The sequence below is a fragment of the Sciurus carolinensis genome, chromosome 10 (assembly GCF_902686445.1).
Source record: "Sciurus carolinensis chromosome 10, mSciCar1.2, whole genome shotgun sequence".
NCBI classification, from domain to species: Eukaryota; Metazoa; Chordata; class Mammalia; order Rodentia; family Sciuridae; genus Sciurus; species Sciurus carolinensis.
In genome coordinates, this window is record NC_062222.1 from 127,722,327 (window position 1) to 127,740,504 (window position 18,178).

Here is an 18,178-nt window from a genome sequence, read left to right on the forward strand (position 1 = left end):
TTCCCTGTTCCTCACACCCCCTCTCATTTTAGATTAGCTTCCACATATCAGAGAAAACATTTGACCTTCGACTTTCTGAGTCTGACTCCTCTTAGCAGGTTAGTCTTCAGTTTTATCCATTTACCCGTGAATGACATATTTCATTCTTTTTGGTGGCAGAGGAATACTCCTTTGTATATATATGCCACATTTTCTTTATCCATTCCTCTGTTGAAGGGCACCCAGGCTGGTTCCATAGTCTGGCTATTGTGAATTGTGCTGCTATAAACATCGAGAACATATCACTTTTAATTCAACATAAGTGAAATTGATCTAAAATAATGAAGACGTAAAGCACAGTAATATCTGTTGAACTCTTTTCCCAAATAATATAAAACGTACTTTCTCATTAAGTGGTGACATTCCCCAACAATTTTAAATAATAAAAAGTAATCCTAAGTTCAATAAAGTGGAAAAGTACCCCATAGAAAACATTTTAAAATTCTATCCATCTTCAGTATAAACACTTTCAAACAACTTTTAGTCAGCTTTTTCACTGCTGTGAGCAGATAACAGATTTAGTGGAGGAAAAGTCTGTTTGGGGCTCAATTTCAGAGATATCAGTCCCTAAACAGTCAACTCTATTGCTCTGGGTCCAAGGTGAAGCAGAACATCACAGCAGAAAGGTGTGGAGGTAGAAAGCACATCAGGATGTGGCAACAGGAAACAGAGAGACTCTCAATCACCATGGACAAAATATAAACCCCAGGGTACCCTGCTAATGACCCACCTCCTCTAGCCTACCTGCCTGTAGTTACCACCCAGTCAATCCCTATGAGGAATTAATGCTCTGATTAGGTTAAATCTCTCATAACCCAACCATTTTACCTCTAAACCTTCTTGCATTGTCTCACACATGAGCTTTTAGGGGACACGTCATGTCTAAACCATAACAACAGTTTTAAGTGAAAAAGGAAGAAAGCAAGGTTGCAGAATTTCTGAAAAATACTAGTAATGAACAAAATATAAGAATCTTGGGCATATAATTAAAATAGTGATTAGAAGTTTCATAGCCTTCTGTACTTACATTAATAAAGAAGAAATTACTATTCTCAACCAAAAAGGAAAAGAACAAAACAAGTATAATCAGAATAAAGAACAAGGAAGAAAACAATAGAGGTCAAAACAAAAACAAAGTAGAAAATAGAAAACAATAGAGTAAAAACAAAAAGAGAAAAATGTTGATTCTTTGAAAAATTCAACACAGTGGAAAAACCACATTTACCTTGTCTGTGGGATAGGGGCAGAAGGAGGAGGGGTTGGCATAGAGGGGAAAAGCATAAATATATAACATAACAAGGTAGAAATAACTTTTGAAATGGCAACCGTAAAAAATCAAGATTCTGTTTTGAACAATTTAAATCCAATGAATTATTTCCTTGGAAAATCCATTTGTTAAAATTGCCCCAGAGTAGACTGAAAGTTTAAGCAGACCATTTTTAAAATTGAAAAAATAGAAAAAATATCAAGAAATGTTATCAAATGTATCAAGCCCAGAGGATTTCAGAGGAGTATTTTACCAAAACTTCTAAAATCAGATAATCTCAACTTCACCTTTTTCTACATCATATAGAAAGTTTCAAAATTGTTCTTTTTTTATTTTTTATTTTTTAGCTGTAGGTGGACACAATACCTTTATTTTGTTTATTTAGTGTTTTTTATGTGGTACTGGGGAAAGAACCTAGTGCCTCACTCGTGCTAGGCAAGTGTTCCACCACTGAGCCCAAGCCTAACCCCAAATTATTCTTAAGTATGATGCTGACCTAGATAAAAGTCTTGGAAAGGTCGTTCATATACTCACATACAATTGCAGAATGGTCTCATATATAAAGAGAAAAATATCAGACAAAATTATATACTATAATAAGAAAATGATAATATCATGGTCAAGTAAGATTTATTTCAGTAATAAAATATTTTTAATATAATTCATAAATTAATTTAAGAAAGAATGAAAGACAAAGTTCTTCTCTGCTGATGTTGAAAAGAATTTAGACACAATTTAATATTGTTCCTAAAAAAAAAGAAAAAACAAATTGTCACGTGTGACTTTTACAAAATAAAATACGCATATCCTAGATATAAATGCAATATAATACGTAAATATGAAAACACTGGTAGGATTTTCATGAAAACTGGAATTAGACATTAATTGTCTTCTGTCCTATTTAGTGCTATATTGGAGGTTAAGGCTTATGCAATTAGACAAGATAAATCTATTTTAGATGCATAAGTTTTGGAAAAGAAGAAATAGAACTGTTCTATTTGCAAATAATAACAAAACTGAAGGACATTAATAATAAAACTAACTCAATAAAAGAATTCAGTACAGTATGAGGATATAAAATAAACAGTTGATAGCATTCATGTCCACATAGGTGATACAAAGCCATTTACCATAGCAATAAAAAACAATACACAAACTGGTATATTGTTTAGAAATAAAAATACAAGAAATTTCAGTTCTATGTTAATATATAAATTTAATATGATCATTTCACAAATACCAAAATTCCTCAGAAATAGCTGCCATAAGGAAAGATAAATGTAAAACAATAAACTTTTTTTAAAGTTGGTACTAGTTCATCCACATATTTAAACCTCTATATTTGAGACTGCCATTCTGGCATCAGAATAGACAAACAAATTCGTTGAGAAATAGACCACAGCACACAAAGAACTTTATATATGATGTGGGTGGCCTTTCAGATCACTGGGTAAATGATGGACTGTTGAATAGGTGGTTTTTGTAAAACCATTTGGAAAAAACTAAAATTAGATCTATTCTTATATGTACCAGAATAAATTTCATCTAGAAGATTTGAGTATAAAATAAGTACTAAAAGAAAATATCAGTAAATTGTTTTGTAACATGTATGTTGGGCAAAGTCTGTGACTTCAAAGCCCAAATGTGATAAATAAAATATTGATTCCATTTGAAAGATACATGTACATTAGAAAACAATTTGTCTAGCAAAGAAAGTCAAGTAGTCAAAGTTGAAAGACAAATGAAAAACTAGGAGAAAATATAAGAACTTTATATTACATCTAAAAAATTAATTTATGTATTACATAAGGAACTTTTTAAAATTAATGGGAAAAAGACAAAACACCCAGTAGAAAAAATGCACAAATGGCGTGAGCAGAGTATTGCACACAGAAAAATAAATCACTTGGTCTTTAAACTCATGATAGATCTGCAAATAATAATTATGCTGAGTAACCTTTTTCTTCTATTAGATTGGCAAAAATTCAGAATCCTAACAGCATTCTCTTGGGAAATGGTTACTGTCTTACTTTGGTTAGTTTTGTTATGGTAGAATACTTGATACTGGGTGATTTTTTTCCCCTTTTTTAATTTTTATTTTTACAGACTGCATTTTGATTCATTGTACACAAATGGGGTACAACTTTTCATTTTTATGATTGTACACAATGTATATTCATACCATTCTTGTGGTCATACATGTATAGGGTAATAATGTCTGTCTCAATCCACTCTCTTTCCTTCTTCTGCCCTGTTTCCCTCTATACAATCACTATTCTTTCTCACATGGAACTGCTTTGATAGTCATCAAAAATAAATTATGTATGAATTAATTTTTGGACTCAGTACTTTTCCATTGATCTATATTTCAATCCTTATGGCAGTAACATCTAGTTTTGATTATTGTTTAGAAAAGCTAACACACACAGACACACACGCAGCCTTTAGCAAGACTGAGCTAGACAAAAACTAAAGAAGACTCAATTGCTAAAAGAAGGAAACTGGGAAGAGATATCACCTTCCAGTGATCTAAAAGACACATAAAAGATTATCAAAAACTACTATTTTAAAAAAAGATTATCAGAAACTATGTCAATAAATTAGTCAACTTGGATGAAATGATTAAATTCCTAGAAAGATACAGACTGGTATATTGTTTAGAAATCGAGACGTGCCAATTCTCCACTTAGTTCTTTTCTGGGACCCTTACATTTCCGTATGAATTTCAGAATTATTTTGTTAATGAACTTTCTGTCGCTGTGACAAAATACCTGGGATAATAAGCTTAAAAGGAATAAAGATTTATTTGGGGGTCACAGAGGTTTCAGTCCATGTTCATTTATCCCTGGCATTTTGGACCTGTGGTAAAACAATATCATGGCAGGGAGCACATGGTGGAGAAGACCGCTCACCTTATGGAGACCAGTAAGTAAAATAAAGAGGATGGCAAGGGCCTCAGTATCCCCTTGAAGGTCATGCACTAATGACCCAGTTTTTGTTTTCGTTTTTCTTTTTTTTGCCCATCTCCTAAGATTTCTACCACCTCCCAGTAGCACTGCAGGCTGGCAACCAAGCCTTCAACATATAGTATTTTGGAGACATTTAAGATCTAAATCATAGCAATCAACTTGTCAAGTTCTACAAAAAATGTTAACTGGCATTGTTTTATTTTTGGCATATTTGATTGGGATTCTGTTTCATTTGTTGATGGAATTTGGGGAGTATTACCATTTAGCACTATGATTTTTCAATGCATGAACACAATAACTTATTGCTGCAAGTATTTTATTCTTGGTCATGCTATTGTAAATGTGATTATTAATTTCATTTTGGAATTATTTGATAGCATAGTATACAAATAAAATTTTTGTATATTGGTTTGGTATTCTGTGATCTTATAAACTTGATTATGAGCTGGACTTTTATTTTTCAGTGTATAGGATTCCTTAGAATTTCATGCATACCAGAGTTCACTATTTATAGAGAGAGAAATTGTTTTGCTCCTTCCTTTCCGATCTGAATGTATTGTATTGTTTTTTTTCTTGCCAAATTGCCCTTGCTAAAACACTCCAATACAATTTTGAATAGACCCACTAAGTTTTTATCTCCTTGCCTTGCCATAATCTCAGAGGCCGATCTTTCAGTCTTTCACTACTGTTAATATGTACCTGTAGATTTTTTCATAAATGATTTTTATTAGATTGAAGAAGTTTTCTTTTATTTCTAGTTTGTTTAGTATTTTTACCATGAAAGATTATTGTATCATGTTAAATGCTTTTTCTACACTCAAGATTATGTGGGTTTTGTCTTTTGTAGTGTTAGTCTGTGTGTACATTAATTGGTTAGTTTTCATATAGTGTACCAACATCTCATTCTTGGTGTAAATCAATTTTGGTCATAGTGTATAGTTCTTTCTATGTGTTCCTGGATTCTGTTTGACTGTATCTTGTTGAAATTTTGTGTCTATTAATAGTTTTCTATTGATTTCATAATTTTCATATTTCTTCTTTGTCATATGCCTTCTTTGTCTTGTGTTGGTACCAGGATAATATTAGCCCTGCAGAATAAGTTGGAAGTATTCATTCTTTTTTACTAAAGAGTTTGTGCATTATTAGGATTAATTATTTGAATATCTGTAGAATTTACAGTTAAAGCCATCTGTTGTTGGGCTTTTACTTGTGTTAAGGTTTCTGTTTATTTAATTCAGTCTCTATTTGCTAAATAGGTTATTCAAGTTTTTACTTCTTGACTTGGTTTGGTAGTTTGTATCTTTCTAGGAATTTAACCATTTCATCTAAGTTATTTAATTTATTGATGTAGTTTCTGATAATCTTTTTTAATAGTAATTTATGATAATCTTTTATGTGTCTTTTAGATCACAGGTGTTATCTCCTCCCACTTTCCTTTTTGTAGCAAAATGAATATTTAGTTTTTTTTCTAGCTCAGTCTTGTAAAAGGCTGTGTGTGTGTGTGTGTGTGTGTGTGTGTGTTAGCTTTTCAAAGAATCAACTTCTTGTTTTTTTAATTTGTATTTCTGCTCTAACCTTTTACTTACTTTTGTTGCTTGTTTTAAAGGTTAGGTTATTTATTTGATTTTTTTTTTTTTTTTAATCTAAGTGTTAATAGTTGCTCTCTTTAAGCATTACCGTAGCTGCATCTCGTACATTTTGGTATATCGTGGTTTTGTTTTCATTCAACTACTCTTGTAATGTTGTATTTGACCTTTAAATGTTCGGGATGTGTTCTTTATTTCCACATTTGTGAATTTTACATGCTTTCTTCTGTCCATTGGTATTGGATGTGTTAGCCTGTTGCTGTGACAAAATACCTGAGAAAATCTTTCCGACCCAGGATTTCAGAGGTTCATGATCAATTGGTTCCATTGTTCTGGGCCTGTGATGAGGTGTAAAATGAAGGCCGGAGGATGTGATAGAGCAAAACAGCCTTACCTCATGGTAGCCAGGAAATCTGGCGGTGTGATGGGGGCAAGATATACCCTTCAAGTAGTGACCCACTTTCTCCAACTAAGTCCTACTTCCTGAAGTTTCCACTACTTTTCAGTAGTGCACCAACTGGAGACCAAACTTCCACACGTGAGCCTTTGGGAGATATTCAGATCCAAAGCATAACATTGTAGGACATTTTGAATTCTTTTAAATTGATTGAGATGTGTTTTGAGGGCTATTTGTCTTCTTCAAGAAATTGTGTGCGCGTTTGTTGGTATTAGAGTATTAAATATATATGTTTAATGTATTCAATTTATAGTGTTGTTCAAATAGTCCTTATTGTTCTTTTGTCTAGTTTTTCTATCCATGACTGAAAGAATATTCAGGTCTCCAACTCTCAGTGTCAAATACTCTATTTCTCCCTTCAGCTGTTTCTTTTTTTCATGTATGTTTGGTCTCTGTGAGATTTTATATACGTGTATATAATTTCTTCTTGATTAATTGAACATTTATCATTATCAAATGATTTCCTCAGTTTCTAGAAGCAATTTTTGAGATAGAGTTCTATTTTGTGATATAACCCATTCAGCTTTCTTTTATTATTGTTTTCATAACATGTCTTTTTTTCATCCTTTTTCTTTAAACCTGTTAGAGCATTTGAATTTAAAATCTCTTTTGACAGCAATTAATTGAATCATTAATTTTTAAGTACATTCTCCCAATCTCTGCCTTTACTGGAAATGTCTAATCTATTTACATTTAATGTTATTACTAATAAAATAGGATTTACTCTGTCATTTTACTTTTTTTTCATGGTACTCAGAGGTATTTTACCACTGAACCATATCCCCAGCTCTTTTGCTTGTTTTATTTTGAAACAGGATCTTACTAAATTGCTTAGGGCCTTGCTAAGTGACTGAGACTGGGCTCAAACATCTAAGCTTCCTGTCTCAACTTTCCAAGTCGCTGGGATTACAAGCACACACCACTGTACCTGGCTTTTTAGTTTATATATACATGTTCTGTGTTGCCATAAATACTTCCTTTTGTGTTAAAATAGATATTTTCTAGTATAACATTTTATTCTGTTGTTTCTTTGAGTATATTCAGGGGTTTTTTATTTTTGTGTGTGATTGCTCTGGGTATTACAGTTCACATTTTTAAATAACAATTGAGTTTGATTTAATACCAGCTTAATTTGAATAGTATACAAAAACTTTGTTCCTACAGATATTCACTCCTTTTTCTCTCCTTTGTGGTGTTATTGTCATCCATGTTATATTGTTATAAACATTGTATGTCCCAAGACAGATTCACAATTATTGCTTTATGCATTAACTTTCTAAATTAGGTAAGAAAAGTTAGAAACAAAAAAATAAACATAATTTTAAGACCAAAAATACATTTATATTGTAATTCACTGATGCAGTTATCCACCTGTGCTCTTTATTTCTTCCCGTGGATTAGAGTTACTGTCTAGTATATTTTCATTAGGTTAGCTCTACAAGTGACACGTTTTCTGTTTTTGTTTCCTGGGAATGTCTTAATTTATCCTGTTTTATTAAAGAATAGTTTTGTTGAATATAGAATTATTGTTAACAGTTTTTCTTATAGTGCCTCCAGAGTGAGTGATGAGAAAGAGAGATGGAGGGGCTGAGGAGTGAAGGCGAGAGGAAGAGAGAGCAGGGGCAGGGGAGACAGAATGAGAGCACCAACGTTTAGTGGTGTCGCAACTGGAAATTCCTGATCTTTAAAGTAACCGCACATTTCCACAAAATGACTTGGTACAACATGGAGTGGACTACACAATAATGTAATACAGGAGGCACAGGAATCATTTGAAGGCCATCTTGAAGCTGGCAGCCATGCAGAGCTTGCAGAGCTTGTTAACTCTTTAAATTACTTAACACTGAAAAATGAAAAGATAAGGCAAAAATAAGTAAGTCTGTTCTTGAGGGTGGTAGACTCACTCCCATATGGCAATATCCTTTCTTTTCTACCCAAATAAAGTATTCCCTCAGTATCCATGGTGGGTTGTTTCCTGGAGCACCCTCCTCCCAACACACATACACACACACACACACACACACACACACACACTCACACAGGCACCATAATCTCTGGATGCTCAGTTCCATATATAAAATGGTATAGTATTTGCATGTAATCTATGCATGTTCTCCACACTTATCTGACCTTTGTAAAAATGAGTTTAAAATTCCTTACCAAGAACGTCATTTGCTCGTTTGCTGCTAGAATAATTTGTGCAAGCGATGTAGGATGCTTACTAATTATTCAGCAACTGATCAGCCTTGTCTTTGTCTCTTTTAAATTTCACATGTGGATTTATTTTACATTGTAACATAAAGGTATAAAGAGGAAGAGTTTATAAACTTGGCTCTAAACTCAGTCCTAATATGTAACTCTGTAGTCATATGATAATAGGCTTAATTACATCTCCATTCTTTTCTGGCAAATTTGATCATTTTCAATTGACAGGGTGAGAATAACATTAGTCAATTAATGGCATGACAGTTAACCAAAATACCTAAAAGTAAAGCCAGTATCTCCTTTAAACACATAATAGAAAAGCAAGATTAGGTTTGAAAAAAAGTAGAAAAGATGTTCATACAAGCCTTCCAAGATTCCTAAAGGTAATAACTAAGAAATTGTATATATTTGGAATTGTTGTGTGCAACATGGAAACAATAATTCATTTTAATTAGGGTACATGTGATAATGCTGTTCTGGACCAAAAAGTATTAAATGGATTTACAAATTATATGTTTTCCTAGTTATCAACTTAGTTAATAAATACTTTTACTTATTTGCCATTTTGTGATTTAAATAACATATAACTAAAAAATAAAAAATATAAATAAATATAGTTGCTTAGTTTGCATCTTTTTGCTTCTCATTATAATTCCTACTCTAATTTCTGATAACAGCTAACATTTATTGAACTTTTAATATGCCAAGTGCAGAGTTCAGCATTTTACCTACAGTCTCATGTGAGCTCTACAGCATTTTGTAAACAAGCTTCTTTTTGACTTTCATAGTTCTGTTGTTTTTATCTTTTTTTGGGGGGGGAGGCGGGTGTTGCTCAGGATTGTACTCAGGGGCACTCACCGTGAGCCACATCCCCAGCCCTATTTTTATATTTTGTTTATGAACAGGATCTCACGGAGTTGTTTAGCACCTTGCTTTTACTGAGATTGGCTTTGAAATCACCATCCCCTTGCCTCAGCCTCCTGAGCTGCTGGGATTATAGGTGGAGCGCTACCACACCTGGCCTATTATTTTTATCTTAATGACTAGAAAAAATAAAACATGGAGAGCATATATAAATACCCAGAGTTCATAAAGATGGTTAAGATTGCAACCTGTAGTTATTTTTAATCCAGTTTCCAAAAGCAAAATATTAAATAAATATTACTATTATTATAAATACTATTAATATTACTAAATAATAAATGTTCAAACTTTCTTGCATTTTAGAGTCATAGACCTATAATGATAGATCCCAGTAGGAGAACTCCCCTTCAGATATCTTGGACAAGTTATTCTAATGCTAAAACCAAACTAGGGAGAGTTGTGTCTTAGCCATGGATCAGGGCAAGCCTATTCATATAATACTAGTCTGCCTGGGAAAGAGGTTAGGTACTTAATTAAGGTCCAGAGAACTAGTATCTATAGAAATAGGGATGCTTAAGCAAATATACCTAGTCATCCTCAGTTTACAAAACAGTATACCTTGGAAGGCCAGTAGAAATAAAGGAATTGGAATAAGGCCAGAAATGTGTACAAAAAAGCCACCACCACCACCACTACCACCCTCCAAAACAAACCTCTGTACTGCTATTAAACACTGTGTTTAAAAATGATCTATCATTATCCCACACCTCATGACACAAGATCCTTCAGTTGTTTTTACCCATTGTACAAATTTCTGGCAGAATTTTATACTACTGTTGAACTTCTTTATAGTTGTAACTTACCAAAGGTTTTAGAATTAAGGATTAAGCACCTCAACAATTGTGTCATTTTATAGGGGAATCATAGGAGATGAATGCTGAAATATTTATGAGTGAAATGTCCTAATTCCATAGTGTGCCTTCAGTGTCTCTCCAGATTAATAAAAGTAAAAAGTAAAATGGAATGGACTATTAACAGTTCTTGAATCTTTATAGAAGCTTCATCATTGTTCTATTCAATTTTTTATGACCAAAATTTTTCTAGGTAAAATATTCAGAAATTCTTGATGAAATTTAGGATACAGAAATACATATTTGACAGATTTGAAAAACTCAATTAATACAGAGTTTAAATGTTTTCTTAATCAATACATGTACTTTGTATATTAAGTTAAAATTTGCTTGGTGGGCTGGTGATATAACCGAGTGGTAGAGCATTTGCCTAATGTGCATGAAACCCCTGGATTTAACCCCAGTGGTACCAAAAAAAAAAAAAAAAAAAAAAAAAAGCTTGGTTATTTATATACATAATTTATATTTACATACTAATTATTAATATCTAATATATTTAAGTATTAAAATTTTAAAAATCAGTTCTGCTTATATGTCTAATTGTTGTATTTTAGTTTGGTACAGAGAATGTTTATTTGTAAGAGTTGGGAAAATAGGACCTTTTGCTGGAATATGTTATGAAAATCAATGAGTCTTCTGTTTCTAAATCCCAGAAACCACTGGAAATTGTGAACTGTTGCTAAAGATGTCTAATATCACTAATTTGTAATAAAAATAAATTTAAATGATGATAGTTTGCATTTCCCTTTTTTAATGATTCGTATGTTTATTTCTTCCCTAGATCTTCCTCAGAACTGTGATCCTAACATTCCCCTAGTTGCTCAGGAATTAATGAAAAAGATGATACGTCAGTTTGCAATTGAGTACATTTCAAAAAGTGGTAAAATTCAAGAGAATAGAAATGGTTCAATTGGACCAAGTCTCCTATGTAAAAGTATCCAAATGAATCAAGCAGACAACTCCCTTCAGGAAGAGCAGGAAGGCCCCTTAGACCTCACTGTGAATCGAATGCAAGAACAAACTACTCAGCAAGGTAAGATGTTTTTTGTATGTATATTATGTAATTTCGTTTTAATATCCTTAAACATACATAAAACTTTTATGTTCTTAGGGAAATTTATCTTAGAAGTAGTATTACTTTAATTTGCCTCTATAACATGGTCTAGAGAGAAATACTAATTTAGAACTTTGTATTGCATTTTTAATTATTTATAAAAGAAAATTTGAATTGTTCTCATCTCTTCACAATGAAGTATATGATAAGATTCAAAATAAACGAAAGGATCCAAGTACATAGTGGTTTATAAAAAAATTACAATGGGCTGTTCCATCTTTTGTACTTAGTTGAGAAATTTTTAAAAATAGATGAATTATCTTCTAATTGTTGTGATGTAACTAGAAAAAGTAGAAAGCTAGTACATATGACAAATATAATGCAATCATGTACTGAACTATACAGGGACAGATTTTTCAGAAGCCTGAATGATAAAGGTCATGTCGAATAGAGTTTAATTAAAGGAGAACCTTGACTTCACAGAGGACAGGAAGAGACTTTTGAAGTGTGGGGAATGATGTCAAATAAATACGTATCTGGAAAACAAGTAGCTTTTGTTAACCCAGGCTAAGGATTGTGTCTTTGAAGACATAAAAATGTTAGCATTAAATTTGACCATAGAGGGCAGTGGTGTTATTTCAGGGCTCTAAAAAAAAGTACAGTAGTCAATACAAATATTGAAGAGGATAGACTTTTCAGTTTGAAAGTCAGATTAAAATTGAGAGGATCTGAAATATGGATGTAATTTTCCCTTGTTTTGAAATATGGAAATAATTTTTCCTGATTTTAGGTTGCATGAGTTTATGTAGAAACATTTGAGAAATATTAAGATAATAATTATGTCGTAAGACAAAAAATGTCATATATAACTCTGATATGAGTATTAACAAAAAATATATTGGTACATAGAATTTTGGACATTGGAAAGCAGAACATTTTTAAAATTTTTATTTGCAATCCATGCTTTAATACCCCCTTACATCTTCTCTCCTTTTAGGGAGGCAGTTTAAAATTCTCAAGTGGTGAGAGAACATAGGCTTTGACTTGTGACAGACTTGTGATTAAAATCTCAGCTGTGCTACTTAAGTTCCTTTTATGAGTACCTACCTATCAGAGCTTTAATTTCCTCTTTTTTAATTTGCCCATACTATTAGTGAATTCACTGGAGCTACATGAGAAGTAAATATAAATTAAACTCACAGATGCTCAACACTAATCTCTCCATACTCTCCACCTCCCATTCTTTACCACCACAGAAGAGAAGCTTTAGAAGTAACATGATATGAGCTGTAAATATTTGTATAGCTGTTAGATTAAAGCAGGACTGAACTTTTTTTTAATGGTCCAGTAAGTCAAATTAGAAAAACTAACTACAAGTTAGAGGGAAATGTTTCAGATGAATAAAAGGAAGAATGTTTCTGAGGATTAGATATTTCTCAAAAAAGACATGATTCCCTGAGTGCCTCATCTTTGGAGGTATTCAGAAGTATCAGATAAGTGTTTAGAATAGATGTGACATTTTAAAATTAAATCTTCAGTCCTCAGATTCTGTGATTCTAGTGAACTTAAGTGGTAAGACAGATCCAAGCATATACAGAAAATAACATAAAACATTTAAATTATTGTCATTCCAGGCAAAGTATACAGATATATGAATATCTTGAAGTTGTAATGATCATTGTTATAAATCTAAAAATAATCCTCTTGATACTTTAAATACTTTGGGTAACTTCTCGATGTGATATCCTTGTTCTTTAGGATAAAAATCTTTTAGGGTGATTATTAGCATAAAGAATAAGGGGCGCATATTGACAGATGAAACCAAAGAAATGGGTGGGAACCAGATTATGAGGAAGCCATAAAATACTGAAGATTTTGACTTTTCATGGGGGGGTCACGGAAAACTGCGAGACTACAGTGAAGAGTGACACGATCAGATTTTCTTTTATAAAACTATTCTGCCATGGTATGGATTAGCTTCTCAGATGTGTATATTTGCATACAAAAAAAAAGGGCGGACATGCATACTTTTGATGCATTTGTATGTGTGGGTGTCTGTGTGTGTCTAACTGATAAGTTAGATGTATTGATCTTTATGTAGAAACATTTGAGAAATATTAAGATAATAATTAAAACACTTTCAAGATTGAAACAAAGATGTTATAAACAAAATTTTTAATATCTTGCTATTCATGATGTCTCACTACCTGTGTCTTATTGCATAATTCACACTTTAGGAAAGTTTCATTAACAATGGTAGAAGGTATAAATCCATATTTCAAGTTGGAAATTTCTCTGGCCTGTTTTTACTGTTCATACTTAAGAGTTTGGTTAATAAAGATCTCAAACAGATAGTGTCACCTCTACCTTTTTCATTGTGGCCATTTGCTATTGTTTACCATTTTTCCAAAATGAACTGTACTGTGGGAATACTGAAAGATGGCCATTTTACCCTTCATGTTCTTAAAAATTCATTGTCATTCCAGTCAAAATTCTGATGGGTTTTTTGTTAAATATGACTTGTTGAACTTGAAATTTATAAGCAAAACTTAAGGAATCAATAATAACAAAGTAAAATTGGCAAGGGACTTTCTCTAAAAACATACCCAAGACTTTAAAAATATTTGTTGGCCAGGATACAAATCATTAAAATGAATTAGTAAGCCTAGAAATTTCCCCAATAATTATTGGACTCTTGATACAAGACAGAGATGCCATTATAAGTTACTGGGAAGTATATGCTATTTGATGAACAGTTCTAGGGCAATTAGTTACCCACATGGTAGGGGGAAAAAAGATGGATCCTCACCTCATTCCGTTAACAAAAATAATTTCAGCTTAGTTAAGGGGAAAATGAAAAATGAAACTAAAAGAGAAGAAAATATAGGATAATACCTTAACGAACTCAAAATATGGAAGAAGATGCAAGAATCATAGTCCATACATCAATGTTGTATATTTGACTGTCCTGAAATGCAAAAATTAAGTGTTATAAAAATCAACGAAGAGGATGAAATGTCAAGCTTCATCTATAACTGATGTAACTGGCAAGCATTTGACTTAAAAAAAAGTTTTTTCAACCCATGAGAAAAATATGCAAACACAATTCTCAGAAGATATTAGAATAGCCAACTAAGCAAAGAAAAAGATGCTTGAGAGAATATTCTGCCAAGCCTCATTCCCAATATATAATTTTTTAAATTTTGTGGTGGAAGAGTATTTCAACCTCTGATTGACCATAAATCCTTTGCTTCATTATTTTCATACCTGAAACATACACATTATGTTTCTTTCATCTGTGACAACATTTTGTTACAAATATTTACAGTAGTGTATCTAGCTGGGCACCATGGGACACTTGAGAGGCTAAGGCAGGAGCATCACAAGTTCAAGGCCCAGTCTGGGCAACTTAAAAAGATCCTGTCTCAAAAAAGGGGAGTGGTGTTTGGGATGTAGTTCAGTGGTAGAGTGCTTGCCTAGAGTGTAAGGCCCTGATTTAATCCCCAGTATTGTCACAGAGAGAGAGAGAGAGAGAGAGAGAGAGAGAGAGAGAGAGAGAAAGAAAGAAAGAAAGAAAGAAAGAAAGAAAAGAACAAAAATTGATTATATTTCCAAGACTTTTCTTTTCCATGCTAGCATTTAGGATAATGTCTCAAATCCTAAACTCCAGGATCTGGTTCCTGCCTACCTATCTCACACACACACACACACACCCCTATGTCTCTATTCAGTCTTCATACTGGCCTTTTATGTTTCTTGAATGGGTCCTATCCTCTTATTTTGGGATGTTGCCACATGTTGGTACCTGACTACAAATAGAAGAGAAAGATAGTTCCAATGTGTATAAATTGGATTTTTCTTTTTTCTGTTTTGCAAAGACTGTCATTACCAAAAGGCATGCAACTTAATAAATTCACAAGGCTCATCAAATGTCACTTGATTAACTAAACTAGTTGTATAAAGCATAAAGGAAAATAAATTAATGTGTTTTGTACCCATTCCATTTTTTTCCAGGAAATTTGTTATGGTTAATATAAAATTAGCCACTAACTACAGTTCACAAGTCAAAAGTCATCATTTTCTGCTTTTCCTTTATAATTTCATACTCTTTCCCAAAGGAGATAACTTTCATAATATTTACCTTAACATCTTTGAAGTTATAAGTATGCCACATGGTGTTCTCATGCTCAGGATGAATAAAAAAAGCTGCTATTCTGTCACATTTTTTCTTCTATTAATTTTAACTAACATATAAAAGCAAAAATGGTACATATTAATGGGGTACCATGCTTGTTTGGCTTGCCGCTTTTCATCATTTTTATCTTGGCTAGACCAAGACTTTCACAATGACAGAATGATAAATTTCAATACATAAAAAAATGAGAAACTTGGGTACAACACAGATGAAATCATCATTAGAAAATTAAGACAGTAGCAGTCTATGAAAAAACTATTTCCAATTTATATTACAAAATGAAGGACTAATAGTCTTAATATATTAAGAGTTTCAAAACACTGATTAGGGAAAATCAACAGCTTGACAGAAAAAATGAGCATAATTATACTTTAGTTCATTTGACAAGAAAATCTAAAAGCCTTTAAACATAGGAAAGAAGACTAATTACCCTCTTATGTGGTTCACCTCTCTCAGACTGATATCAAGTTTAAAAATACCCTGTTTGTTCAGGCTGTTTTAAAAAACAAGCATTCTCATGAATTGCTAGTGAGAATACAAACTGGTAGAACCCTTATGGAGGGCAATGTATTATTCTTTGACCCAGCAATTGTATTTCATAGAATCAAGCCAGTAATTATACCTGTACCAAAAATGTGGCATGATACACCTTAAGATTATTCACAGAGGCATTATAAATTTATAATAGCGAGTTATGGGAAATAATCCAAATATCCACCAGTACTGGACTAGTTATCATATATCCACACAATGGAAGACATCTGAAAAAGGGAAGTAAGGATGATCTCTTTAAAGTGATAGTTCCAGGTTTGCTGTTAGTTGATAAAAGCAAGCTGTAGAACTGTCACATGCTTTCTTTTTGTATATGAAAAAACAACAGGAAAGATAAATCCAAAACTGACAAACATGATTACCAGTAGGATAATGAAAGTAATGAGGCAAAGGTGATCAGTAAAATCTCTGAGTGGACATTATGTAGTTTTATGTTCTATATGTTCCTAAGAATTTAACATTCTTGAAAAGTGAAGCAATCACTAAAATTTGAAAAAAAGTGTAACAGATGAATCTTGTTGCAAGTGTCAAGTTAGGATTATAATGTTAGTAACACAGCACACATAGAAAAGAAGTATAGAAGTACATCAGGTGACTTTACCCAGGAAATTAAATGTATATACATTCTTAGTGAGATTATATTTTAAGAGCAAGAAATACTTTAAAGAAATTCTAAACTTCATTTTAGTAATATTAGTAATGATGTTGCCATCATTATTTTAAATATATAGGTAAATCAAGTAGGTAAATCACATTAACATTGATAATATGTGGATTGGAAATGTCAGTGCAAACCATAAATCTTTTTTTTTCTTTTAAAAATATACACATTTCCTAGTCTGTCCACAGCAAGATAACCTCAAAGCAATGAAAATTTAATGACATTGAACCTAGTCCTGGAATTGGTCTCTAAACATGATTTCCTGTTAAAAGGAAGGAAGCAGGTTTCTTTGGAGTCCAAAGTTTGGACCAAAAAGCATGTAACATAAGCCCCAAACATCTTAGGCCAGCAAGTAAGTATGCTCAAAGACTAATTTGTTGAAAGAATGCAGGAGCCAATGTTAAGGGTTTCTCCTTGGTCAAATGAGAAGATTTGATCCCCAGAAGTAACCTCCAAAGTCAGTAGTCTGTAAGGGAATGCATAGCACACCAGTTCCACACTTTGAAAGTAAGCAATTAAATGAAAGATTTAAACATTTTTCTTGCTTTTCCTTTACACATATTTCAGAGCAACCAAATAACCGTAATTTCAGGAAAATTCTTAAAGAGTTCCAGGTAATAAATATGGAAGGCATAATAAACTTAAAATGTTATTTTTTGTGATTCCTAATGAGATGATTGAATCAAGCAACATCAGAACGCGAAAATGACTTAGAAGAAAGGTTATTTGGAGAACTTTGCAAAACATGGGTCAGAGTGTGGCCATCAGAACCCACTGATCATTTGAGCATCACTATAGACTTTATGTACTTCACAAAATGTCACTGCCCTGTGAAGTATTCCTACCAATATTTTGAATATGGACCTATGCAATAAATATCACTGGTTCTCAAACAGTTCCAGAAGCCCTGGGAATCCCTGAAACTCTTTCAGGAATTATACCAGGTGAAATTTAATAATAACAATAAGATATTGTTTGACCTTTTCTCTCTCATTTTGTCATAGGAGTATAGTGGACAAGCTGCAGATGTGTGATGGCTTAACTTTTTTGAATGGAGAATCCAACTGTCTTCTATTAAGTTAGACATGAAGAGATTTTAAAACTGTAAAAAAAAAAAAAAAAATCAGTTCTTATTTTATTTGGAAGACAGTTTTCATAAATGTTTATATGAACATTTGTAGGGTTGCTTTCATTATCAGTTAATATTTTTAAATGGTTTTGCTTCATTGACATGGTAAATATCAGTGTACATAATCCACATAAACAAAAGCTTTTTGAGGTCTGTAGTATTTTTAATAGTGAAAAAGGATTATAAGATTCAAAAGTAAAGAACTGTTTGCTTTAGAGCTAATTCCAAGTTTATCAGAATTATGCAGAAATTTAAAAAATAATGTAAATGATACCATAGAAAAGAGACT

General features: G+C 32.4%; 1 protein-coding gene across 8 annotated transcripts in view; it reads left to right on the top strand.

The window, feature by feature from the left end:
• The window catches only part of Lcorl (ligand dependent nuclear receptor corepressor like), a 141,207-nt gene that overhangs the window by 77,837 nt on the left and 45,192 nt on the right, over positions 1 to 18,178 (top strand). For 7 of the 8 annotated variants that reach the window (XM_047567456.1, XM_047567453.1, XM_047567457.1 and 4 more), the window contains exon 5: positions 11,080 to 11,331. In XM_047567456.1, the coding sequence (XP_047423412.1) occupies positions 11,080 to 11,331 (252 nt within the window). Of the gene's footprint in view, positions 1 to 11,079; positions 11,332 to 18,178 lie in introns of those variants that run through there. The other variant, XM_047567459.1, reaches the window with a different exon arrangement.